This window comes from Prenolepis imparis, unplaced genomic scaffold, assembly GCF_030444845.1.
Source record: "Prenolepis imparis isolate NDT839.2.m4 unplaced genomic scaffold, iyPreImpa1.0 SCAF_3, whole genome shotgun sequence".
Lineage (NCBI taxonomy): Eukaryota > Metazoa > Arthropoda > Insecta > Hymenoptera > Formicidae > Prenolepis > Prenolepis imparis.
In genome coordinates, this window is record NW_028141161.1 from 8,985,940 (window position 1) to 9,013,502 (window position 27,563).

General features: G+C 31.2%; 2 protein-coding genes across 5 annotated transcripts in view; one reads left to right on the forward strand and one right to left on the reverse strand.

Moving 5' to 3' along the window:
- The window catches only part of LOC145933530 (putative serine protease K12H4.7), a 41,712-nt gene extending 21,847 nt beyond the window's left edge, over positions 1-19,865 (forward strand). Inside the window, exons 6-10 of the mRNA XM_083033307.1 lie at positions 18,668-18,734; positions 18,811-19,027; positions 19,118-19,250; positions 19,467-19,636; positions 19,727-19,865. Coding sequence (XP_082889433.1) covers positions 18,668-18,734; positions 18,811-19,027; positions 19,118-19,250; positions 19,467-19,636; positions 19,727-19,836 — 697 coding nt within the window. The 3' untranslated portion in view covers positions 19,837-19,865. The remainder of the gene's footprint in view (positions 1-18,667; positions 18,735-18,810; positions 19,028-19,117; positions 19,251-19,466; positions 19,637-19,726) is intronic.
- Positions 19,866-20,046: 181 nt separating this feature from the next.
- Positions 20,047-25,603, reverse strand: LOC145933531 (alpha-tocopherol transfer protein-like). 4 transcript variants are annotated; one of them, XM_083033308.1, is made up of 7 exons: positions 25,543-25,603; positions 22,446-22,666; positions 22,036-22,195; positions 21,910-21,971; positions 21,499-21,692; positions 20,479-20,692; positions 20,047-20,383 (listed from the first exon to the last, which is right to left on the reverse strand). In XM_083033308.1, exons 2-7 carry the CDS (start codon positions 22,618-22,620, stop codon positions 20,178-20,180), a joined length of 1,011 nt encoding a protein of 336 aa, XP_082889434.1. In that variant the 5' UTR covers positions 22,621-22,666; positions 25,543-25,603; the 3' UTR covers positions 20,047-20,177. The 4 variants fall into 4 exon arrangements, with proteins under 4 accessions (XP_082889434.1, XP_082889437.1, XP_082889436.1 ...); XM_083033311.1 differs by having other exon boundaries at positions 22,446-22,648; positions 25,543-25,576; XM_083033310.1 differs by having other exon boundaries at positions 25,449-25,546.
- Positions 25,604-27,563: the final 1,960 nt, after the last annotated feature.

Here is a 27,563-nt window from a genome sequence, read left to right on the forward strand (position 1 = left end):
TATACCGCGGATCCCATACGGCGCGGATTCATTTTACGTATATTAGATCAAAAAGTTTGTACGCTGGAATGCTGATGGTACCATCATAATGTGCAGTCAATGTAATGTTAAAATATATGGAAGAATAATTTTTGGCTCTCTTTAAACTATTGAAAATTTAAATTTTTATACCTCAAAACCTATACGGCGCACAATTATATTACGTGTATTATACCAAAAAGTTTGTACGCTGGTATGCTGATGGTTCCATCTTAATGTGCATATAATGTACAGTTGAAATATATACAAGATTAATTTTTGGCTCGCTTTAAACAATTGAAGATTAAAATTTTTAAACCGCGGATCCCATACGGCGCGGTTTCATTTTACGTATATTAGATCAAAAAGTTTGTACGCTGGTATACTGATGGTACCATCATAATGTGCATATAATGTACAGTTGAAATATATATAAGAGTAATTTTTGGCTCGCTTTAAACAATTGAAAATTTAAATTTTTATACCTCAAAATCTATACGGCGCACAATTATATTACGTGTATTATACCAAAAAGTTTGTACGCTGATATGCTGATGGTACCATCATAATGTGCATATAATGTACAGTTGAAATATATACAAGATTAATTTTTGGCTCGCTTTAAACAATTGAAAATTAAAATTTTTAAACCGCGGATCCCATACGGCGCGGATTCATTTTACGTATATTAGATCAAAAAGTTTGTACGCTGGTATACTGATGGTACCATCATAATGTGCATATAATGTACAGTTGAAGTATATACAAGATTAATTTTTGGCTCGCTTTAAACAATTGAAAATTTAAATTTTTAAACCGCGGATCCCATACGGCGCGGATTCATTTTACGTATATTAGATTAAAAAGTTTGTACGCTGGTATGCTGATGGTAGCATTATAATGTGCATATAATGTACAGTTGAAATATATACTAGATTAATTTTTGGCTCGCTTTAGACAATTGAAAATTTAAATTTTTATACCTCAAAATCTATACGGCGCACAATTATATTACGTGTATTATACCAAAAAGTTTGTACGCTGATATGCTGATGGTACCATCATAATGTGCATATAATGTACAGTTGAAATATATACAAGATTAATTTTTGGCTCGCTTTAAACAATTGAAAATTAAAATTTTTATACCGCGGATCCCATACGGCGCGGATTAATTTTACGAATATTAGATTAAAAAGTTTGTACGCTGGTATGCTGATGGTACCTTCATAATGTGCATATAATGTACAGTTGAAATATATACAAGATTAATTTTTGGCTCTCTTTAAACAATTGAAAACTTAAATTTTTATAACGCGGATCCCATACGGCGCGGATTCATTTTACGTATATTAGATCAAAAAGTTTGTACGCTGGTATGCCGATGGTACCATCATAATGTGCAGTCAATGTAATGTTAAAATATATGGAAGAATAATTTTTGGCTCGCTTTAAACAATTGATAATTAAAATTTTTAAACCGCGGATCCCATACGGCGCGGATTAATTTTACGTATATTAGATTAAAAAGTTTGTACGCTGGTATGCTGATGGTAGCATTATAATGTGCATATAATGTACAGTTGAAATATATACAAGATTAATTTTTGGCTCTCTTTAAACAATTGAAAATTTAAATTATTATACCTCAAAATCTATACGGCGCACAATTATATTACGTGTATTATACCAAAAGGTTTGTACGCTGATATGCTGATGGTACCATCATAATGTGCATATAATGTACAGTTGAAATATATACAAGATTAATTTTTGGCTCGCTTTAAACAATTGAAAATTAAAATTTTTAAACCGCGGATCCCATACGGCGCGGATTCATTTTACGTATATTAGATCAAAAAGTTTGTACGCTGGTATACTGATGGTACCATCATAATGTGCATATAATGTACAGTTGAAATATATACAAGATTAATTTTTGGCTCGCTTTAAACAATTGAAAATTTAAATTTTTAAACCGCGGATCCCATACGGCGCGGATTCATTTTACGTATATTAGATCAAAAATTTTGTACGCTGGTATACTGATGGTACCATCATAATCTGCATATAATGTACAGTTGAAATATATACAAGATTAATTTTTGGCTCGCTTTAAACAATTGAAAATTAAAATTTTTAAACCGCGGTTCCCATACGGCGCGGATTCATTTAACGTATATTAGATCAAAAAGTTTGTACGCTGGAATGCTGATGGTACCATCATAATGTGCAGTCAATGTAATGTTAAAATATATGGAAGAATAATTTTTGGCTCGCTTTAAACAATTGATAATTAAAATTTTTAAACCGCGGATCCCATACGGCGCGGTTTCATTTTACGTATATTAGATCAAAAAGTTTGTACGCTGGTATACTGATGGTACCATCATAATGTGCATATAATGTACAGTTGAAATATATACAAGAGTAATTTTTGGCTCGCTTTAAACAATTGAAAACTTAAATTTTTATACCGCTGATCCCATACGGCGCGGATTCATTTTACGGATATTTGATCAAAAAGTTTGTACGCTGGGATGCTGATGGTACCATCATAATGTGCAGTCAATGTAATGTTAAAATATATGGAAGAATAATTTTGGCTCGCTTTAAACAATTGATAATTAAAATTTTTTAACCGCGGATCCCATACGGCGCGGATTTATCTTACGTATTTTAGATTAAAAAGTTTGTACGCTGGTATGCTGATGGTACCATCATAATGTGCATATAATGTACAGTTGAAATATATACAAGATTAATTTTTGGCTCGCTTTAAACAATTGAAAATTTAAATTTTTATACCTCAAAATCTATACGGCGCACAATTATATTACGTGTATTATACCAAAAAGTTTGTACGCTGATATGCTGATGGTACCATCATAATGTGCATATAATGTACAGTTGAAATATATACAAGATTAATTTTTGGCTCGCTTTAAACAATTGAAAATTAAAATTTTTAAACCGCGGATCCCATACGGCGCGGATTCATTTTACGTATATTAGATCAAAAAGTTTGTACGCTGGTATACTGATGGTACCATCATAATGTGCATATAATGTACAGTTGAAGTATATACAAGATTAATTTTTGGCTCGCTTTAAACAATTGAAAATTTAAATTTTTAATCCGCGGATCCCATACGGCGCGGATTCATTTTACGTATATTAGATTAAAAAGTTTGTACGCTGGTATGCTGATGGTAGCATTATAATGTGCATATAATGTACAGTTGAAATATATACAAGATTAATTTTTGGCTCGCTTTAAACAATTGAAAATTTAAATTTTTATACCTCAAAATCTATACGGCGCACAATTATATTACGTGTATTATACCAAAAAGTTTGTACGCTGATATGCTGATGGTACCATCATAATGTGCATATAATGTACAGTTGAAATATATACAAGATTAATTTTTGGCTCGCTTTAAACAATTGAAAATTAAAATTTTTAAACAGCGGTTCCCATACGGCGCGGATTCATTTAACGTATATTAGTTCAAAAAGTTTGTACGCTGGAATGCTGATGGTACCATCATAATGTGCAGTCAATGTAATGATAAAATATATGGAAGAATAATTTTTGGCTCGCTTTAAACAATTGATAATTAAAATTTTTAAACCGCGGATCCCATACGGCGCGGATTCATTTTACGTATATTAGATTAAAAAGTTTGTACGCTGGTATGCTGATGGTACCATCATAATGTGCAGTCAATGTAATGTTAAAATATATGGAAGAATAATTTTTGGCTCTCTTTAAACTATTGAAAATTTAAATTTTTATACCTCAAAACCTATACGGCGCACAATTATATTACGTGTATTATACCAAAAAGTTTGTACGCTGGTATGCTGATGGTACCATCATAATGTGCATATAATGTACAGTTGAAATATAAACAAGATTAATTTTTGGCTCGCTTTAAACAATTGAAAACTTAAATTTTTATACCGCGGATCCCATACGGCTCGGAATCATTTTACGTATATTAGATTAAAAAGATTGTACGCTGGAATGCTGATGGTACCATCATAATGTGCAGTCAATGTAATGTTAAAATATATGGAAGAATAATTTTTGGCTCTCTTTAAACTATTGAAAATTTAAATTTTTATACCTCAAAACCTATACGGCGCACAATTATATTACGTGTATTATACCAAAAAGTTTGTACGCTGGTATGCTGATGGTACCATCATAATGTGCATATAATGTACAGTTGAATTATATACAAGATTAATTTTTGGCTCGCTTTAAACAATTGAAAACTTAAATTTTTATACCGCGGATCCCATACGGCTCGGAATCATTTTACGTATATTAGATTAAAAAGATTGTACGCTGGAATGCTGATGGTACCATCATAATGTGCAGTCAATGTAATGTTAAAATATATGGAAGAATAATTTTTGGCTCGTTTTAAACAATTGATAATTAAAATTTTTAAACCGCGGATCCCATACGGCGCGGATTAATTTTACGTATATTAGATTAAAAAGTTTGTACGCTGGTATGCTGATGGTAGCATTATAATGTGCATATAATGTACAGTTGAAATATATACAAGATTAATTTTTGGCTCGCTTTAAACAATTGAAAATTTAAATTTTTATACCTCAAAATCTATACGGCGCACAATTATATTACGTGTATTATACCAAAAAGTTTGTACGCTGATATGCTGATGGTACCATCATAATGTGCATATAATGTACAGTTGAAATATATACAAGATGAATTTTTGGCTCGCTTTAAACAATTGAAAACTTAAATTTTTATACCGTGGATCCCATACGGCGCGGATTCATTTTACGTATATTAGATCAAAAAGTTTGTACGCTGGAATGCTGATGGTACCATCATAATGTGCAGTCAATGTAATGTTAAAATATATGGAAGAATAATTTTTGGCTCGCTTTAAACAATTGATAATTAAAATTTTTAAACTGCGGATCCCATACGGCGCGGATACATTTTACGTATTTTAGATTAAAAAGTTTGTACGCTGGTATGCTGATGGTACCATCATAATGTGCAGTCAATGTAATGTTAAAATATATGGAAGAATAATTTTTGGCTCGCTTTAAACAATTGATAATTAAAATTTTTAAACTGAGGATCCCATACGGCGCGGATTCATTTTACGTATTTTTGATTAAAAAGTTTGTACGCTGGTATGCTGATGGTACCATCATAATGTGCATATAATGTACAGTTGAAATATATACAAGATTAATTTTTGGCTCGCTTTAAACAATTAAAAATTTTAATTTTTATACCTCAAAATCTCTACGGCGCACAATTATATTACGTGTATTATACCAAAAAGTTTGTACGCTGGTATGCTGATGGTACCATCATAATGTGCATATAATGTACAGTTGAAATATATACAAGATGAATTTTTGGCTCGCTTTAAACAATTGAAAACTTAAATTTTTATACCGCGGATCCCATACGGCACGGATTCATTTTACGTATATTAGATCAAAAAGTTTGTACGCTGTGATGCTGATGGTACCATCATAATGTGCAGTCAATGTAATGTTAAAATATATGGAAGAATAATTTTTGGCTCGCTTTAAACAATTGAAAACTTAAATTTTTATACCGCGGATCCCATACGGCGCGGATTCATTTTACGTATATTAGATCAAAAAGTTTGTACGCTGGAATGCTGATGGTACCATCATAATGTGCAGTCAATGTAATGTTAAAATATATGGAAGAATAATTTTTGGCTCTCTTTAAACTATTGAAAATTTAAATTTTTATACCTCAAAACCTATACGGCGCACAATTATATTACGTGTATTATACCAAAAAGTTTGTACGCTGGTATGCTGATGGTTCCATCTTAATGTGCATATAATGTACAGTTGTAATATATACAAGATTAATTTTTGGCTCGCTTTAAACAATTGAAGATTAAAATTTTTAAACCGCGGATCCCATACGGCGCGGTTTCATTTTACGTATATTAGATCAAAAAGTTTGTACGCTGGTATACTGATGGTACCATCATAATGTGCATATAATGTACAGTTGAAATATATACAAGAGTAATTTTTGGCTCGCTTTAAACAATTGATAATTAAAATTTTTAAACTGCGGATCCCATACGGCGCGGATACATTTTACGTATTTTAGATTAAAAAGTTTGTACGCTGGTATGCTGATGGTACCATCATAATGTGCAGTCAATGTAATGTTAAAATATATGGAAGAATAATTTTTGGCTCGCTTTAAACAATTGATAATTAAAATTTTTAAACCGCGGATCCCATACGGCGCGGTTTCATTTTACGTATATTAGATCAAAAAGTTTGTACGCTGGTATACTGATGGTACCATCATAATGTGCATATAATGTACAGTTGAAATATATACAAGAGTAATTTTTGGCTCGCTTTAAACAATTGAAAACTTAAATTTTTATACCGCTGATCCCATACGGCGCGGATTCATTTTACGTATATTTGATCAAAAAGTTTGTACGCTGGAATGCTGATGGTACCATCATAATGTGCAGTCAATGTAATGTTAAAATATATGGAAGAAAAATTTTGGCTCGCTTTAAACAATTGATAATTAAAATTTTTTAACCGCGGATCCCATACGGCGCGGATTTATCTTACGTATTTTAGATTAAAAAGTTTGTACGCTGGTATGCTGATGGTACCATCATAATGTGCATATAATGTACAGTTGAAATATATACAAGATTAATTTTTGGCTCGCTTTAAACAATTGAAAATTTAAATTTTTATACCTCAAAATCTATACGGCGCACAATTATATTACGTGTATTATACCAAAAAGTTTGTACGCTGATATGCTGATGGTACCATCATAATGTGCATATAATGTACAGTTGAAATATATACAAGATTAATTTTTGGCTCGCTTTAAACAATTGAAAATTAAAATTTTTAAACCGCGGATCCCATACGGCGCGGATTCATTTTACGTATATTAGATCAAAAAGTTTGTACGCTGGTATACTGATGGTACCATCATAATGTGCATATAATGTACAGTTGAAGTATATACAAGATTAATTTTTGGCTCGCTTTAAACAATTGAAAATTTAAATTTTTAATCCGCGGATCCCATACGGCGCGGATTCATTTTACGTATATTAGATTAAAAAGTTTGTACGCTGGTATGCTGATGGTAGCATTATAATGTGCATATAATGTACAGTTGAATTATATACAAGATTAATTTTTGGCTCGCTTTAAACAATTGAAAATTTAAATTTTTATACCTCAAAATCTATACGGCGCACAATTATATTACGTGTATTATACCAAAAAGTTTGTACGCTGATATGCTGATGGTACCATCATAATGTGCATATAATGTACAGTTGAAATATATACAAGATTAATTTTTGGCTCGCTTTAAACAATTGAAAATTAAAATTTTTAAACAGCGGTTCCCATACGGCGCGGATTCATTTAACGTATATTAGTTCAAAAAGTTTGTACGCTGGAATGCTGATGGTACCATCATAATGTGCAGTCAATGTAATGTTAAAATATATGGAAGAATAATTTTTGGCTAGCTTTAAACAATTGATAATTAAAATTTTTAAACCGCGGATCCCATACGGCGCGGATTCATTTTACGTATATTAGATTAAAAAGTTTGTACGCTGGTATGCTGATGGTACCATCATAATGTGCAGTCAATGTAATGTTAAAATATATGGAAGAATAATTTTTGGCTCTCTTTAAACTATTGAAAATTTAAATTTTTATACCTCAAAACCTATACGGCGCACAATTATATTACGTGTATTATACCAAAAAGTTTGTACGCTGGTATGCTGATGGTACCATCATAATGTGCATATAATGTACAGTTGAATTATATACAAGATTAATTTTTGGCTCGCTTTAAACAATTGAAAACTTAAATTTTTATACCGCGGATCCCATACGGCTCGGAATCATTTTACGTATATTAGATTAAAAAGATTGTACGCTGGAATGCTGATGGTACCATCATAATGTGCAGTCAATGTAATGTTAAAATATATGGAAGAATAATTTTTGGCTCTCTTTAAACTATTGAAAATTTAAATTTTTATACCTCAAAACCTATACGGCGCACAATTATATTACGTGTATTATACCAAAAAGTTTGTACGCTGGTATGCTGATGGTACCATCATAATGTGCATATAATGTACAGTTGAAATATATACAATATGAATTTTTGGCTCGCTTTAAACAATTGAAAACTTAAATTTTTATACCGCGGATCCCATACGGCGCGGATTCATTTTACGTATATTAGATCAAAAATTTTGTACGCTGGTATACTGATGGTACCATCATAATGTGCATATAATGTACAGTTGAAATATATACAAGATTAATTTTTGGCCCGCTTTAAACAATTGAAAATTAAAATTTTTAAACCGCGGTTCCCATACGGCGCGGATTCATTTAACGTATATTAGATCAAAAAGTTTGTACGCTGGAATGCTGATGGTACCATCATAATGTGCAGTCAATGTAATGTTAAAATATATGGAAGAATAATTTTTGGCTCGCTTTAAACAATTGATAATTAAAATTTTTAAACCGCGGATCCCATACGGCGCCGATTCATTTTACGTATATTAGATTAAAAAGTTTGTACGCTGGTATGCTGATGGTACCATCATAATGTGCAGTCAATGTAATGTTAAAATATATGGAAGAATAATTTTTGGCTCTCTTTAAACTATTGAAAATTTAAATTTTTAAACCGCGGATCCCATACGGCGCGGATTCATTTTACGTATATTAGATCAAAAATTTTGTACGCTGGTATACTGATGGTACCATCATAATGTGCATATAATGTACAGTTGAAATATATACAAGATTAATTTTTGGCTCGCTTTAAACAATTGAAAATTAAAATTTTTAAACCGCGGTTCCCATACGGCGCGAATTCATTTAACGTATATTAGATCAAAAAGTTTGTACGCTGGAATGCTGATGGTACCATCATAATGTGCAGTCAATGTAATGTTAAAATATATGGAAGAATAATTTTTGGCTCTCTTTAAACTATTGAAAATTTAAATTTTTATACCTCAAAACCTATACGGCGCACAATTATATTACGTGTATTATACCAAAAAGTTTGTACGCTGGTATGCTGATGGTACCATCATAATGTGCATATAATGTACAGTTGAAATATATACAAGATGAATTTTTGGCTCGCTTTAAACAATTGAAAACTTAAATTTTTATACCGCGGATCCCATACGGCGCGGATTCATTTTACGTATATTAGATCAAAAATTTTGTACGCTGGTATACTGATGGTACCATGATAATGTGCATATAATGTACAGTTGAAATATATACAAGATTAATTTTTGGCTCGCTTTAAACAATTGAAAATTAAAATTTTTAAACAGCGGTTCCCATACGGCGCGGATTCATTTAACGTATATTAGATCAAACAGTTTGTACGCTGGAATGCTGATGGTACCATCATAATGTGCAGTCAATGTAATGTTAAAATATATGGAAGAATAATTTTTGGCTCGCTTTAAACAATTGATAATTAAAATTTTTAAACCGCGGATCCCATACGGCGCGGATTCATTTTACGTATATTAGATTAAAAAGTTTGTACGCTGGTATGCTGATGGTACCATCATAATGTGCAGTCAATGTAATGTTAAAATATATGGAAGAATAATTTTTGGCTCTCTTTAAACTATTGAAAATTTAAATTTTTATACCTCAAAACCTATACGGCGCACAATTATATTACGTGTATTATACCAAAAAGTTTGAACGCTGGTATGCTGATGGTACCATCATAATGTGCATATAATGTACAGTTGAAATATAAACAAGATTAATTTTTGGCTCGCTTTAAACAATTGAAAACTTAAATTTTTATACCGCGGATCCCATACGGCTCGGAATCATTTTACGTATATTAGATTAAAAAGATTGTACGCTGGAATGCTGATGGTACCATCATAATGTGCAGTCAATGTAATGTTAAAATAAATGGAAGAATAATTTTTGGCTCTCTTTAAACTATTGAAAATTTAAATTTTTATACCTCAAAACCTATACGGCGCACAATTATATTACGTGTATTATACCAAAAAGTTTGTACGCTGGTATGCTGATGGTACCATCATAATGTGCATATAATGTACAGTTGAAATATATACAAGATGAATTTTTGGCTCGCTTTAAACAATTGAAAACTTAAATTTTTATACCGCGGATCCCATACGGCGCGGATTCATTTTACGTATATTAGATCAAAAATTTTGTACGCTGGTATACTGATGGTACCATGATAATGTGCATATAATGTACAGTTGAAATATATACAAGATTAATTTTTGGCTCGCTTTAAACAATTGAAAATTAAAATTTTTAAACAGCGGTTCCCATACGGCGCGGATTCATTTAACGTATATTAGATCAAAAAGTTTGTACGCTGGAATGCTGATGGTACCATCATAATGTGCAGTCAATGTAATGTTAAAATATATGGAAGAATAATTTTTGGCTCGCTTTAAACAATTGATAATTAAAATTTTTAAACCGCGGATCCCATACGGCGCGGATTCATTTTACGTATATTAGATTTAAAAGTTTGTACGCAGGTATGCTGATGGTACCATCATAATGTGCAGTCAATGTAATGTTAAAATAAATGGAAGAATAATTTTTGGCTCTCTTTAAACTATTGAAAATTTAAATTTTTATACCTCAAAACCTATACGGCGCACAATTATATTACGTGTAATATACCAAAAAGTTTGTACGCTGGTATGCTGATGGTACCATCATAATGTGCATATAATGTACAGTTGAAATATATACAAGATTAATTTTTGGCTCGCTTTAAACAATTGAAAACTTAAATTTTTATACCGCGGATCCCATACGGCGCGGATTCATTTTACGTATATTAGATCAAAAAGTTTGTACGCTAGAATGCTGATGGTACCATCATAATGTGCAGTCAATGTAATGTTAAAATATATGAAAGAATAATTTTTGGCTCGCTTTAAACAATTGATAATTAAAATTTTTAAACCGCGGATCCCATACGGCGCGGATTAATTTTACGTATATTAGATTTAAAGTTTGTACGCTGGTATGCTGATGGTACCATTATAATGTGCATATAATGTACAGTTGAAATATATACAAGATTAATTTTTGGCTCGATTTAAACAATTGAAAACTTAAATTTTTATACCGCGGATCCCATACGGCGCGGATTCATTTTACGTATATTAGATCAGAAAGTTTGTACGCTGGTATGCCGATGGTACCATCATAATGTGCAGTCAATGTAATGTTAAAATATATGGAAGAATAATTTTTGGCTCGCTTTAAACAATTGATAATTAAAATTTTTAAACCGCGGATTCCATACGGCGCGGATTAATTTTACGTATATTAGATTAAAAAGTTTGTACGCTGGTATGCTGATGGTAGCATTATAATGTGCATATAATGTACAGTTGAAATATATACAAGATTAATTTTTGGCTCGCTTTAAACAATTGAAAATTTAAATTTTTATACCTCAAAATCTATACGGCGCACAATTATATTACGTGTATTATACCAAAAAGTTTGTACGCTGATATGCTGATGGTACCATCATAATGTGCATATAATGTACAGTTGAAATATATACAAGATGAATTTTTGGCTCGCTTTAAACAATTGAAAACTTAAATTTTTATACCGTGGATCCCATACGGCGCGGATTCATTTTACGTATATTAGATCAAAAAGTTTGTACGCTGGAATGCTGATGGTACCATCATAATGTGCAGTCAATGTAATGTTAAAATATATGGAAGAATAATTTTTGGCTCGCTTTAAACAATTGATAATTAAAATTTTTAAACTGCGGATCCCATACGGCGCGGATACATTTTACGTATTTTAGATTAAAAAGTTTGTACGCTGGTATGCTGATGGTACCATCATAATGTGCAGTCAATGTAATGTTAAAATATATGGAAGAATAATTTTTGGCTCGCTTTAAACAATTGATAATTAAAATTTTTAAACTGAGGATCCCATACGGCGCGGATTCATTTTACGTATTTTTGATTAAAAAGTTTGTACGCTGGTATGCTGATGGTACCATCATAATGTGCATATAATGTACAGTTGAAATATATACAAGATTAATTTTTGGCTCGCTTTAAACAATTAAAAATTTTAATTTTTATACCTCAAAATCTCTACGGCGCACAATTATATTACGTGTATTATACCAAAAAGTTTGTACGCTGGTATGCTGATGGTACCATCATAATGTGCATATAATGTACAGTTGAAATATATACAAGATGAATTTTTGGCTCGCTTTAAACAATTGAAAACTTAAATTTTTATACCGCGGATCCCATACGGCACGGATTCATTTTACGTATATTAGATCAAAAAGTTTGTACGCTGTGATGCTGATGGTACCATCATAATGTGCAGTCAATGTAATGTTAAAATATATGGAAGAATAATTTTTGGCTCGCTTTAAACAATTGAAAACTTAAATTTTTATACCGCGGATCCCATACGGCGCGGATTCATTTTACGTATATTAGATCAAAAAGTTTGTACGCTGGAATGCTGATGGTACCATCATAATGTGCAGTCAATGTAATGTTAAAATATATGGAAGAATAATTTTTGGCTCTCTTTAAACTATTGAAAATTTAAATTTTTATACCTCAAAACCTATACGGCGCACAATTATATTACGTGTATTATACCAAAAAGTTTGTACGCTGGTATGCTGATGGTTCCATCTTAATGTGCATATAATGTACAGTTGAAATATATACAAGATTAATTTTTGGCTCGCTTTAAACAATTGAAGATTAAAATTTTTAAACCGCGGATCCCATACGGCGCGGTTTCATTTTACGTATATTAGATCAAAAAGTTTGTACGCTGGTATACTGATGGTACCATCATAATGTGCATATAATGTACAGTTGAAATATATACAAGAGTAATTTTTGGCTCGCTTTAAACAATTGATAATTAAAATTTTTAAACTGCGGATCCCATACGGCGCGGATACATTTTACGTATTTTAGATTAAAAAGTTTGTACGCTGGTATGCTGATGGTACCATCATAATGTGCAGTCAATGTAATGTTAAAATATATGGAAGAATAATTTTTGGCTCGCTTTAAACAATTGATAATTAAAATTTTTAAACCGCGGATCCCATACGGCGCGGTTTCATTTTACGTATATTAGATCAAAAAGTTTGTACGCTGGTATACTGATGGTACCATCATAATGTGCATATAATGTACAGTTGAAATATATACAAGAGTAATTTTTGGCTCGCTTTAAACAATTGAAAACTTAAATTTTTATACCGCTGATCCCATACGGCGCGGATTCATTTTACGTATATTTGATCAAAAAGTTTGTACGCTGGAATGCTGATGGTACCATCATAATGTGCAGTCAATGTAATGTTAAAATATATGGAAGAAAAATTTTGGCTCGCTTTAAACAATTGATAATTAAAATTTTTTAACCGCGGATCCCATACGGCGCGGATTTATCTTACGTATTTTAGATTAAAAAGTTTGTACGCTGGTATGCTGATGGTACCATCATAATGTGCATATAATGTACAGTTGAAATATATACAAGATTAATTTTTGGCTCGCTTTAAACAATTGAAAATTTAAATTTTTATACCTCAAAATCTATACGGCGCACAATTATATTACGTGTATTATACCAAAAAGTTTGTACGCTGATATGCTGATGGTACCATCATAATGTGCATATAATGTACAGTTGAAATATATACAAGATTAATTTTTGGCTCGCTTTAAACAATTGAAAATTAAAATTTTTAAACCGCGGATCCCATACGGCGCGGATTCATTTTACGTATATTAGATCAAAAAGTTTGTACGCTGGTATACTGATGGTACCATCATAATGTGCATATAATGTACAGTTGAAGTATATACAAGATTAATTTTTGGCTCGCTTTAAACAATTGAAAATTTAAATTTTTAATCCGCGGATCCCATACGGCGCGGATTCATTTTACGTATATTAGATTAAAAAGTTTGTACGCTGGTATGCTGATGGTAGCATTATAATGTGCATATAATGTACAGTTGAATTATATACAAGATTAATTTTTGGCTCGCTTTAAACAATTGAAAATTTAAATTTTTATACCTCAAAATCTATACGGCGCACAATTATATTACGTGTATTATACCAAAAAGTTTGTACGCTGATATGCTGATGGTACCATCATAATGTGCATATAATGTACAGTTGAAATATATACAAGATTAATTTTTGGCTCGCTTTAAACAATTGAAAATTAAAATTTTTAAACAGCGGTTCCCATACGGCGCGGATTCATTTAACGTATATTAGTTCAAAAAGTTTGTACGCTGGAATGCTGATGGTACCATCATAATGTGCAGTCAATGTAATGTTAAAATATATGGAAGAATAATTTTTGGCTCGCTTTAAACAATTGATAATTAAAATTTTTAAACCGCGGATCCCATACGGCGCGGATTCATTTTACGTATATTAGATTAAAAAGTTTGTACGCTGGTATGCTGATGGTACCATCATAATGTGCAGTCAATGTAATGTTAAAATATATGGAAGAATAATTTTTGGCTCTCTTTAAACTATTGAAAATTTAAATTTTTATACCTCAAAACCTATACGGCGCACAATTATATTACGTGTATTATACCAAAAAGTTTGTACGCTGGTATGCTGATGGTACCATCATAATGTGCATATAATGTACAGTTGAAATATAAACAAGATTAATTTTTGGCTCGCTTTAAACAATTGAAAACTTAAATTTTTATACCGCGGATCCCATACGGCTCGGAATCATTTTACGTATATTAGATTAAAAAGATTGTACGCTGGAATGCTGATGGTACCATCATAATGTGCAGTCAATGTAATGTTAAAATATATGGAAGAATAATTTTTGGCTCTCTTTAAACTATTGAAAATTTAAATTTTTATACCTCAAAACCTATACGGCGCACAATTATATTACGTGTATTATACCAAAAAGTTTGTACGCTGGTATGCTGATGGTACCATCATAATGTGCATATAATGTACAGTTGAAATATATACAAGATGAATTTTTGGCTCGCTTTAAACAATTGAAAACTTAAATTTTTATACCGCGGATCCCATACGGCGCGGATTCATTTTACGTATATTAGATCAAAAATTTTGTACGCTGGTATACTGATGGTACCATCATAATGTGCATATAATGTACAGTTGAAATATATACAAGATTAATTTTTGGCTCGCTTTAAACAATTGAAAATTAAAATTTTTAAACCGCGGTTCCCATACGGCGCGGATTCATTTAACGTATATTAGATCAAAAAGTTTGTACGCTGGAATGCTGATGGTACCATCATAATGTGCAGTCAATGTAATGTTAAAATATATGGAAGAATAATTTTTGGCTCGCTTTAAACAATTGATAATTAAAATTTTTAAACCGCGGATCCCATACGGCGCGGATTCATTTTACGTATATTAGATTAAAAAGTTTGTACGCTGGTATGCTGATGGTACCATCATAATGTGCAGTCAATGTAATGTTAAAATATATGGAAGAATAATTTTTGGCTCTCTTTAAACTATTGAAAATTTAAATTTTTATACCTCAAAACCTATACGGCGCACAATTATATTACGTGTATTATACCAAAAAGTTTGTACGCTGGTATGCTGATGGTACCATCATAATGTGCATATAATGTACAGTTGAATTATATACAAGATTAATTTTTGGCTCGCTTTAAACAATTGAAAACTTAAATTTTTATACCGCGGATCCCATACGGCTCGGAATCATTTTACGTATATTAGATTAAAAAGATTGTACGCTGGAATGCTGATGGTACCATCATAATGTGCAGTCAATGTAATGTTAAAATATATGGAAGAATAATTTTTGGCTCTCTTTAAACTATTGAAAATTTAAATTTTTATACCTCAAAACCTATACGGCGCACAATTATATTACGTGTATTATACCAAAAAGTTTGTACGCTGGTATGCTGATGGTACCATCATAATGTGCATATAATGTACAGTTGAAATATATACAAGATGAATTTTTGGCTCGCTTTAAACAATTGAAAACTTAAATTTTTATACCGCGGATCCCATACGGCGCGGATTCATTTTACGTATATTAGATCAAAAATTTTGTACGCTGGTATACTGATGGTACCATCATAATGTGCATATAATGTACAGTTGAAATATATACAAGATTAATTTTTGGCCCGCTTTAAACAATTGAAAATTAAAATTTTTAAACCGCGGTTCCCATACGGCGCGGATTCATTTAACGTATATTAGATCAAAAAGTTTGTACGCTGGAATGCTGATGGTACCATCATAATGTGCAGTCAATGTAATGTTAAAATATATGGAAGAATAATTTTTGGCTCGCTTTAAACAATTGATAATTAAAATTTTTAAACCGCGGATCCCATACGGCGCCGATTCATTTTACGTATATTAGATTAAAAAGTTTGTACGCTGGTATGCTGATGGTACCATCATAATGTGCAGTCAATGTAATGTTAAAATATATGGAAGAATAATTTTTGGCTCTCTTTAAACTATTGAAAATTTAAATTTTTATACCTCAAAACCTATACGGCGCACAATTATATTACGTGTATTATACCAAAAAGTTTGTACGCTGGTATGCTGATGGTACCATCATAATGTGCATATAATGTACAGTTGAAATATATACAAGATTAATTTTTGGCTCTCTTTAAACAATTGAAAACTTAAATTTTTATACCGCGGATCCCATACGGCGCGGATTCATTTTACGTATATTAGATCAAAAAGTTTGTACGCTGGAATGCTGATGGTACCATCATAATGTGCAGTCAATGTAATGTTAAAATATATGAAAGAATAATTTTTGGCTCGCTTTAAACAATTGATAATTAAAATTTTTAAACCGCGGATCCCATACGGCGCGGATTAATTTTACGTATATTAGATTTAAAGTTTGTACGCTGGTATGATGATGGTACCATTATAATGTGCATATAATGTACAGTTGAAATATATACAAGATTAATTTTTGGCTCTCTTTAAACAATTGAAAATTTAAATTTTTATACCTCAAAATCTATACGGCGCACAATTATATTACGTGTATTATACCATAAAGTTTGTACGCTGATATGCTGATGGTACCATCTTAATGTGCATATAATGTACAGTTGAAATATATACAAGATTAATTTTTGGCTCTCTTTAAACAATTGAAAACTTAAATTTTTATACCGCGGATCCCATACGGCGCGGATTCATTTTACGTATATTAGATCAAAAAGTTTGTACGCTGGTATGCCGATGGTACCATCATAATGTGCAGTCAATGTAATGTTAAAATATATGGGAGAATAATTTTTGGCTCGCTTTAAACAATTTATAATTAAAATTTTTTAACCGGGGATCCCATACGGCGCGGATTTATCTTACGTATTTTAGATTAAAAAGTTTGTACGCTGGTATGCTGATGGTACCATCATAATGTGCATATAATGTACAGTTGAAATATATACAAGATTAATTTTTGGCTCGCTTTAAACAATTAAAAATTTAAATTTTTATACCTCAAAATCTATACGGCGCACAATTATATTACGTGTATTATACCAAAAAGTTTGTACGCTGATATGCTGATGGTACCATCATAATGTGCATATAATGTACAGTTGAAATATATACAAGATTAATTTTTGGCTCGCTTTAAACAATTGAAAACTTAAATTTTTATACCGCGGATCCCATACGGCTCGGAATCATTTTACGTATATTAGATTAAAAAGATTGTACGCTGGTATGCTGATGGTACCATCATAATGTGCTGTCAATGTAATGTTAAAATATATGGAAGAATAATTTTTGGCTCGCTTTAAACAATTGAAAACTTAAATTTTTATACCGCGGATCCCATACGGCGCGGATTCATTTTACGTATATTAGATCAAAAAGTTTATACGTTGATATGGTACCAAAATAATCTGCAAACAATTCACTGTAGAAATTAGCTACTTTAAATAAACTTTGTTATTATTTGTGACAGTTATCAGCCGATTTCTGTCAAATAATATTAATCGAGGGTAAAGTATTATCAACATTATTACTTTAATTTTTATAACATATTATTACTCTGAAATTTAATTAGCAAATGAATGCTTTAGTAATATTTTTTGACAGGAATCAACTGATTAAAGCGCCAATTTGTTTATTAAGTTTATAAATAATATATTTTAAAAATTAAAATAATAATTTATCTAAACTAATATGTTATGGTATTTTAATCTCGATTAATATTTTTTGACATTTATCAGTTGATTCTGTAAAAAAAATATTATTATTTAGTAATTATTTTTTTCATTATAAAATCGAAAAATGGCGCTCGCGTAGCGCGCGCTTGTTTTGTTTTAGTAAATAGATAAAATAGACAAAACAATTAGAAATAATAGTTTTATTAATAATAAAATATTTATTTTAGCTTGTGCAACGTTCCTAATGTAAAATCTCCTAGAGATCTTGGTTATTTGATGAGTACGCTAGCAGAGGTACGCGAATCATTATTATTCATAGCATCGTTTTATCCTTTTTACTATCCGTCTTTATTCTAAATTGCATTTTTAGGTATTCGCCGAAACCGTTCAATATGATAATGTCGAGAATGGTCAAACGAATATCGCGGCATTATGCAACAACATGACAGCGGCGCATTTAGGCAGTCCTTTGCAAAGACTCGCGCATGTTGTTTTGAAATCGGACAAGTGTCTCGATGTAAATTATAATAATTTTATAAAAAAGTATCGAAATATTTCGTGGAACTCGCCAGCGGCCAAGGATATCAGTGAGTTGGATTAAGTAACTTATATAGAATTAATTAAATAGCAATATGATAAATGTGTGTTAAGAAGTAAAATGATTGTTGTTTATGCAGTAAGACAATGGTATCATCAAACTTGCACGGAATACGGTTACTATCAGACGACGAGCTCAGATAAATCAATCTTTGGAACGCTGTTCCCATTAAGTTATTACATTAACATGTGTATAGATTTGTATGACGATCCGTAAGTGCATTAAAAATTATGTAATATTTATTTCGCTTTTAATCGTCCATAAATTTCAATATTTCTAATTCGTAAATATATTTGCATTGTCAACCATAAATTTCTCAACAGGTTTTATAAATGTTAAACAATTCTTGTCGATGTTGATTGATCTATTTATTAATTATCGAGTCTTTTTCTTTTATTGAAAAATAATAATCTTAGAATTAATTCTAGCTATAATAATAATATATTGAACTCACGGGTCAGACGAACGAATATAATGTACGGAGGGCAATTACCTGATTTAACAAATGTTATTTTCACGAACGGCGATATTGATCCGTGGCATTCGTTATCGGTATTGAAAGATCTAAATGCTTTTTCTCCCGCTATTGTTATCAAAGGTAATTATACAGTTAATTGAAAACTACAATATATAAGAACTCTATTGTTTTTATAATGCGAGAAAAAAAGAATATGATATCTTTTTTTAGGATCTTCACACTGTCGCGATATTTATAGCGACGAAGTCACAGACATAGAGGATTTGAAGAAGGCTAGAGTGAGAATTCGTGACATAATTAGCAAATGGATTTCTCCATGAAATTTCGAATTTGCGGATAAGCTTGTGAATTGCGATTTCTCAGGCAGAGAATGAATAATGGAATTATATTTATATTTTTTATGCATTCATTGTAATGTGTTAAAAATTATGTACAATATCTGATATATATAGCGTATGGTGCTGTTCTAAATAATATGCGCACACATTACTGATATCTCTATATATCTCTCTACATAGTACAAAAATAAAATTATATCCTCTTAATACCAGAGTACTAATCTATGTGATTGTAATTTCCAAACCAGTCTGTATCGCGATCCCGCGCCATTTATTAACTAGGTAAAAAATGCAAAGAGTTATATTGATATGATATTTATATATCAATCAACTTCGAGCTTCCTGAAGGATCCGGTTATTCCGTACATTGCAGAATCATTGGAACCCACGCTGGAACAGCCGAATCCTTGTTTCAGAGCCGAGACGGCGCCTTCTCGTGCCTTCTCCGAGTACAACTCTAGGCGGACACTCATTTTATCGTTGTTCAGTAACGTGGGTCTTAATTGTAATATCTCTTTCCGCCATAGATCTGTATCAAAACAGTATCATCGAAAGAGAATTTAAAATTTATTATCTCTGGAATGGAATAATAAGACATGATACTTGAAGAGTAACATAAATTACCAATCATTTCCTTCATAGGAATTGTCCCGCCGTATTCCTTGGGCAACATGCTCACATCCATCTTGCTATTAATAGCATCTTCGAGGCTTGTGTAAAGCTTTACGCGACTCCTTATCTTTTCAGAGATCAATGACAGTCCGAAGTCCAAAGCGAATTTTAACGAAGGATGCGAATTGATCCCGTGGACTTCTTTATGTCTCATCGGTACGGTGCGCTGAAAGAAGATTTTGTCTGTGTTTTATTTTTCTTAATATTTTTTAATTGCAAAAGAACAATTTCCTAGTCGAAATTATCTAAGGTAAAAATAGGATTGATCACGATATATTAAACCAACAAAATTTGCTATAACTGATACTTTTCTACTTTGAGAATCTCGATAAGAGACGATAGAAATAGATAATCAAATTCATATTCGTTTTATCTTATGTTAACGTTTCAATGAAAGATTCATATTTTGCTGATGTAAATAGAATATTTATTTTCTTTATTAAATAGTTGAAGGATTTATGTAAATGTATATTCTTTTCTTTCTTTCTGCAAATTTAACTTATTGATTTGTCCGATTCATCAACAAATTGCTCTTTAATGTTAATAAGAAGATATTGTGTTTTTAATTCTTTTTTTGTCTGACTTTAAGCAGAATTATCGCTCAGTAAGTTTATGAAATAGACGATATTGAAGAATCGGTTTAGTGTCTGATCTTTGAGAAATATTATGAAACTTTGTTATATGACGTCGTCCTTGGTCCAGACGTACAGTGTCAATAACGAAAATGTAAGTGTTTTTACAGCAATATGGAACATAAAGACTTGTGGGCTTTATATAATAAATAATGATTTGAAAGTAAAATAAATATATATTCATTTAATTTTATCTTTGTGATACATATTAAGATAATTAAACAAGACTAAATAAATATCTGCAAAAAGTCTTACGATTAAAAGATGGAAAATTTTTAATGTTGAAACAATTAGTGCAAAAGACATTATTATTATTATTATTACATATAAATGATCGTACCTCGCCATTTTTCACGATGCGCACAGCTTCCTTCGGCGTAAAGAGCGTCAGATGAGGAAAACTGACGCCGGCACCATCGGCAAAATGCACAAAGCCACGTACTTGACTCTCCTCATCTTCCATAAGCGCTTCATAAGTGATAGCATGGATCTTGCACATGTCCACATTTGTGTATTTGTGAGGATCAAAAACACCTTGGATGAAAATTGCGTATACAAGTGATTAGAATAAAGTAAGCACGATAAAAACAAATGACGCTGAGAATTATATAGATCTTCTCTTACAACAAAATTATGTAAATATAAAATTTTTATTACGTTCTAAACAACTATTTTTATATGTATCAAGCTATGCAATATTAAATTTTATATATATGCTCAGCGTTTTTCATACGTAAAAGATAATGTGTACCTGGTCTCGCGATTATTACGCGACGACCTTTTGCATCGCGACCAGGTGCAGCGAAGAGATATCTATAAAAGAAGAGATTGCGAAAATAAGTTTTAGTGACAATAAAATAATTTTAAAAATACTTACCCCGAAGACAATAACTCTTCCATATTCCGTTCTGTGATATCCAAGCTATGAAATGCCAGATGATATACCTGACGGAGCAGCAGATATCTTTCTGTGGCTTCCTGGGCCATCGGGACGTTGAATTTTTTGCATCGTAAGAATTTTAGTAAGAATCGTGCATCTGATGAGAAATGACAAATTTTAATATCAAGACTGCATATAAATAATCGAAGAATTGTTACTCATTCGAATGCTTATAAAGTAATTATTTAAATCTTTTTATTCATTCAAAACAATTATAACTTCAAAGCATTTAATTATAATCCTAAAGTAATTAAACAAATGTTATTAGTTAAATTATTTTTTGTATAACGTAAAACTATTTCTACGCCAATATTCATGTCGATTATTATTTGATGTTACAGTCTTACCGAGACGGCTATTTTGAATGCGCGGATTCATCTTGATCCAATTACGCATCTGCTCGAGAGCTTGATCTCTGGTGTTCTTGTCCTCTCTGAGCTCATCCTTGGCCATTTTTTGAGTCTCCTCTGAGAGGGTGCACTCATATTTATTCTCATCGGTCACCCATTCGATTGCTCCCATCTTGGTTCGTCTGATGATCTACTTGAATCTATAGATTTTAGATTATCTGAAAAGCCGTAACGTTCATCTCTCGAAAGTTTCAACAAAGATTGTTGTAAGTACATCTTCTATCACCATACTTTTTTTTATAAATAATAATAAAAAATCTTTTTAAACAAATCTTTAATAGAAAAGATTTGTTTAAAAAACGTCTTCAGTTTTCATTTTTTAAATATATATATGTATGTATATAAACTAGATCTTTCTAAATAAAACAATGTGATAGAAATTCACATTTTTATCTTCTTGTAATACAGATTATTTATGTAAGTGTAACAATGCGCGTTTTCATTTTCTTCTGAATCGTCCGACTGAGTTGACCGGCTGACCTACTTCCTGTTCAAAGCCACGGCGAAGGCGTCTTGAAGAAATGCGCTTGTCTCTTTCTCTCGTTCTCTTTTTCTCTCTTTTAAAAAGGAGTGGATCGGTTACGTTGTCAGTTGGCCGATCGCTGGACGGGAACTCTCCAACCTTTCGTCAGTTTATGACATAACGATTAACGTAGCACAGCCGACTATTTCATAGCGCACCACGTGTTTGAGTATGAGTGTGCACCGGCTTGTTTCGCAATCGCTTTCTCCGATTATGCAATAAGTGAGTAGGTTGTTCACCTATCTTCATTCGCCGAAACAAACCGTCGCGCGGTTCCCGAAAGAAAGAAGTGTCATTATCATCGTGTTACTTTTTCCTACTTTACAGTTACGTTGTTTCACGTTGTTATTGCGATAGAAGTATAACTCTGATTTTTTTTGCGTTTTGTGCAATATAAAGTTCTACAATTGAAGTAGTGTGAAAGATCTGAGAGAAACATCTTTAAGAGGGAAATTGGAACGCTGGCTCTCTGTTATGTAGCGAAAATCATTTCACAATATGAATATTTATTTTCTTTTGAATATGCTTATTACATATATGTGTCGCTGAGAGAGTTTTATTTTCCCATCTCATTTCCATCTCTACTTCCTCGATTATTTCTAATCAGCGTATTCTAGAGCTTGGATAATTAAGATTGTATAACATTGTTACAATATTGCCCTCATCTCTCGCGAACTATAAAAATTTGATCAAGTACGTAATATTCGTTATATCATCAAATAACTTCAATCGAAAGTGAAATGTCGGGCAAGCATATATTGCGGCAAAATACACGATATTTAACTATAAAACACTCATCAATTTTTGATAAGTCAGTAATAAATGAAATGACTGCCGGATCACAGAAACATATTATATGTTACGTCCACATCAGTCATGTACTCTTATGTGGATAAGAGTAATTACGAATCGGACTGCACAAATGACGTTGTACTACGATTATGATGGAGCTGATTAAGGGTATAAGTCTTCTTCCGCATAGAAAGTGCCACTTATCGTATTATTGCCAGCGAGCTTTTATTTCTCCGACGTCGTCGATCACGCTTATAAAAGCTTTTTTTATATGGAGTTACATAGATTACATCACACGAAGTATTTGATCCTTTCATTTTTATATCAGTGTGACTCAACGTTGCCTCTCGTTATTATTAAAATACCGCGATCATGCAACCGTTATGTTACGTCTACAAACGATTCCCGCGCGTATTACAACGATTATGTCATGGCGCTTTTGACTCTGTTGCAGCTCATTTGCGGTTGATTTCAAGCATATAACGAACGAGATTGTGTCGAATCCCACGCTTCTTTCAACGTGTAAATTTCCTTCAAAGTGCGAATTCGCATGAATGACAATTAGCGTTCCATATTCCCGACCTTTAGTAATGTCGACCTTTACGATCAAGGATAAGATGTACTGTCCGGAAGATTAAAATTCGCGCGACGTTTGTGGATTCGACAATTTATTCTGATGAGCGTGATCAGACAGCTTAAATCTGACGTCACAAACAGTAAATTGTAATATGACGTATTTTGTAATTGCTTTTAACCCTTCAAAATCAAATAGATAGATATTAAATTTTTTACAAAATATATTCTATAAGATTAATGTAAATATAATATAAATAATATTATAATAATATAAATAATTTAATATAAATATTATTAATATAATATAATATAAATTTATATTAAATATTAATATATACCAAACATACAATCTCTTTCTTTTTGTTCGTCTCAATAAAAAAGTAAAAAAAATAGAAGTTGCATGTGTTGAGAAATATTTACACAATTAAATTTGCAATCTAAGACACGAATATAACGCATAAATATAAAAATGCGAAATTAAAGTATCTAAAGTATTATTTAAAAAATAATTAATACTCTTAAGATATTGCAAAAATATTATATATTTTTTTCCGACTATACAATTTTGTCAAGTTATGTTTGATTTTTGTAGCAAAATCTTAGAATAGAACGCCATATCTATACAAAGTCATAAATTAATATTTATGACTTGTATTTTGACTATAAAGTTACGTATGTACTAAAGCTGTATTGAGGCAAAATTTAGTAAAAATTATAGTCGAAAATTGTGATCGTATTATATACATTTCTATTTTTACAACTTAATTCTTTTTCCTTTAAATTTTTAAAAAATTTAATTTAATTGAAAAAGTTATACACACACAAAACATTAGACATTGACGTAATCATTTAGTTTGATACTTTGTATCTTGTAATATAAAAAATGTGAATTTTTTTTCTACGAAATTATATATAAAAAAATGCCGAATATAAAATGTGAAAGCATGTAAACACTTTCTAGAAAAAAATTAAATTATATAAAAGATTTTATTATATATATTATATAAGAGAGAGTAAAGATTAAATCTTAATCTTGCTTTCACGCTTACTCAATCTATCTGCTTCTTAGCCGCGTGTACCCGAAGTAATCTATGTCTCAAGCACTATTCTAAATAGATATCCTACTTGTTTATGTTAACGTACCCCGATCGTTGTGCCCCTGGTGCACACTTGGAAGTGACTGCCCCACTCACGTCAAACGTTCGCTCTTTTATAATTTTCTGCGACGCCCTTCCTCTCCACCAACGTCTCCAATCGCGACTACGTTTACGCGAAGTGTGTCCTCAAAGCGAAGACCGAATCCTTCGGAGTACAAAGTGTAGACCAAGACATGTTTTCGCCTTGATTTCCGACACGGCGCAAATTAAAAGTAATACAAACTTTCTGTTAAAGTCCGCACCAAGGAACCTGCGAACTGCGCTAGTTTGCTAGTCTTTTACCGTCTTTTATAGATACCTAGATAGTATCGTTAATAGAAACGATGCGGGATATTATCGGTTTCATAACGCGATCCCCCCGCTGCTATCGCTCCCGGAATTATCCTTTCTTCTTGAAAAAATAATCATTAGAAAGATTTGAGATAAAGTTTCATGATTGCCTTCTTTTTTTCGACTGTAAATCTGTATCTGGATTTTTGTATCTGGATTTTTTTGTACAATATACAATATTATGTTTTTTATTAGACTTGGCTATCGAAAGCACGTGATAAACAGATGGAATTTTGCTAAAAAAGATTTAAAGTTCTATTCAACAATTTATTATTGGTTTAAAATTAGTGTTAAATTCTATTTTTTTATATTTAACCATAAATTAAACAAATTTTTGACACGTCTATGAGCTCATCTCTTATTATTACTCGATGTCATTCTCCAGGATTTAGAATTCAAAATACTTAAAAGACTGCCTTTTATTCTGTCTTTTTATGTCAGATATGTATCCTTGGCAACTTTTCCTTTCATGATCTCTTTATCTTGCATGCTTTTAACTCCTTTTATTTTCAAATTTACGAGAAATGTTCTGATCTGATAAATGCTCAAGATTTTTAAATCTTAATTATTATCCTGTATGATCTAGAATTCAACTAATATCACAAATAAACTTTCTCCAATAGATATTAAAATTTTTTCTCTCAACATTCTCAATATATGTCAAAAAAGAGATACGATCATATATATAAGTCTGATTGAACTTTCTACCTATCTCATCTAAAATATTATTGAAAGAATCTGAATTTATTATCGATATTTTATTAAAAATGGATATTTACTTAACATAATTTTTAAAATAATTAATAAATATTTGAAGTTTCTTTTTATTATAAGATTAATAAGAATATTATTACTTGCGAGAAATTTAACTCGATTAACTCAGTCTGAATAAATTAAAGCGGTATATAAAAGTACACTCTGATATTTTCTCATTCTCAAAACACTATAATTTAAAAACTCAATTTCTGTAATTATGATGTGTTATATATGTGGATTAAACTTGTGAAAATTCGTATCTCGGAATATAAAGATCATAAGAAATAATACACAAAACTCGATGATAATTAACCGTAAAATTAAAACATAATTTCGAATGGGATAATTTCCATATTCTCAATGATAAAGATTCATTTCGATGCTTTACCTTAAAAGACAAAAATCCAGCCTTACCTTGCAAATAACCTTTTATATTTTTTTTACTTTTTTATCATATTAAATAAATTATTGTTAAAACTTTAATATTATCATGCTTATCTGATATATCAATTGACAAGTTTGTTTTCATTTTGATGTCTGTGACTTCTGTGGTTTCGGTTACCTGTCACTTTGCACTGACTCATTATAACCGAGTCCATCTCTTACGTTTAAACAGTTATGTCAACGCACTTTATGACTTACAGTTAACAACTTTTATGTCTTTATAATATAATTTATATGTAATGATTCTACTGTCGGTGATTTCGTTGGAGAGTTTAGAAAATTTTTCCTTCTATACTCTTATACCTTTTGTCGTTTTTACTATATCACATATTACAGATCAAAGAAATAATCTTTTGAATTCTTTGTCTCTATTTTTTTATAAATTGGAAAAATAGAAATGATGTTTAATGGTTAATATTAAAAGGCAAACCAAAGGTCTTCTTCAGTTGGACCATTTTTTACTCACTGTCTGTTACT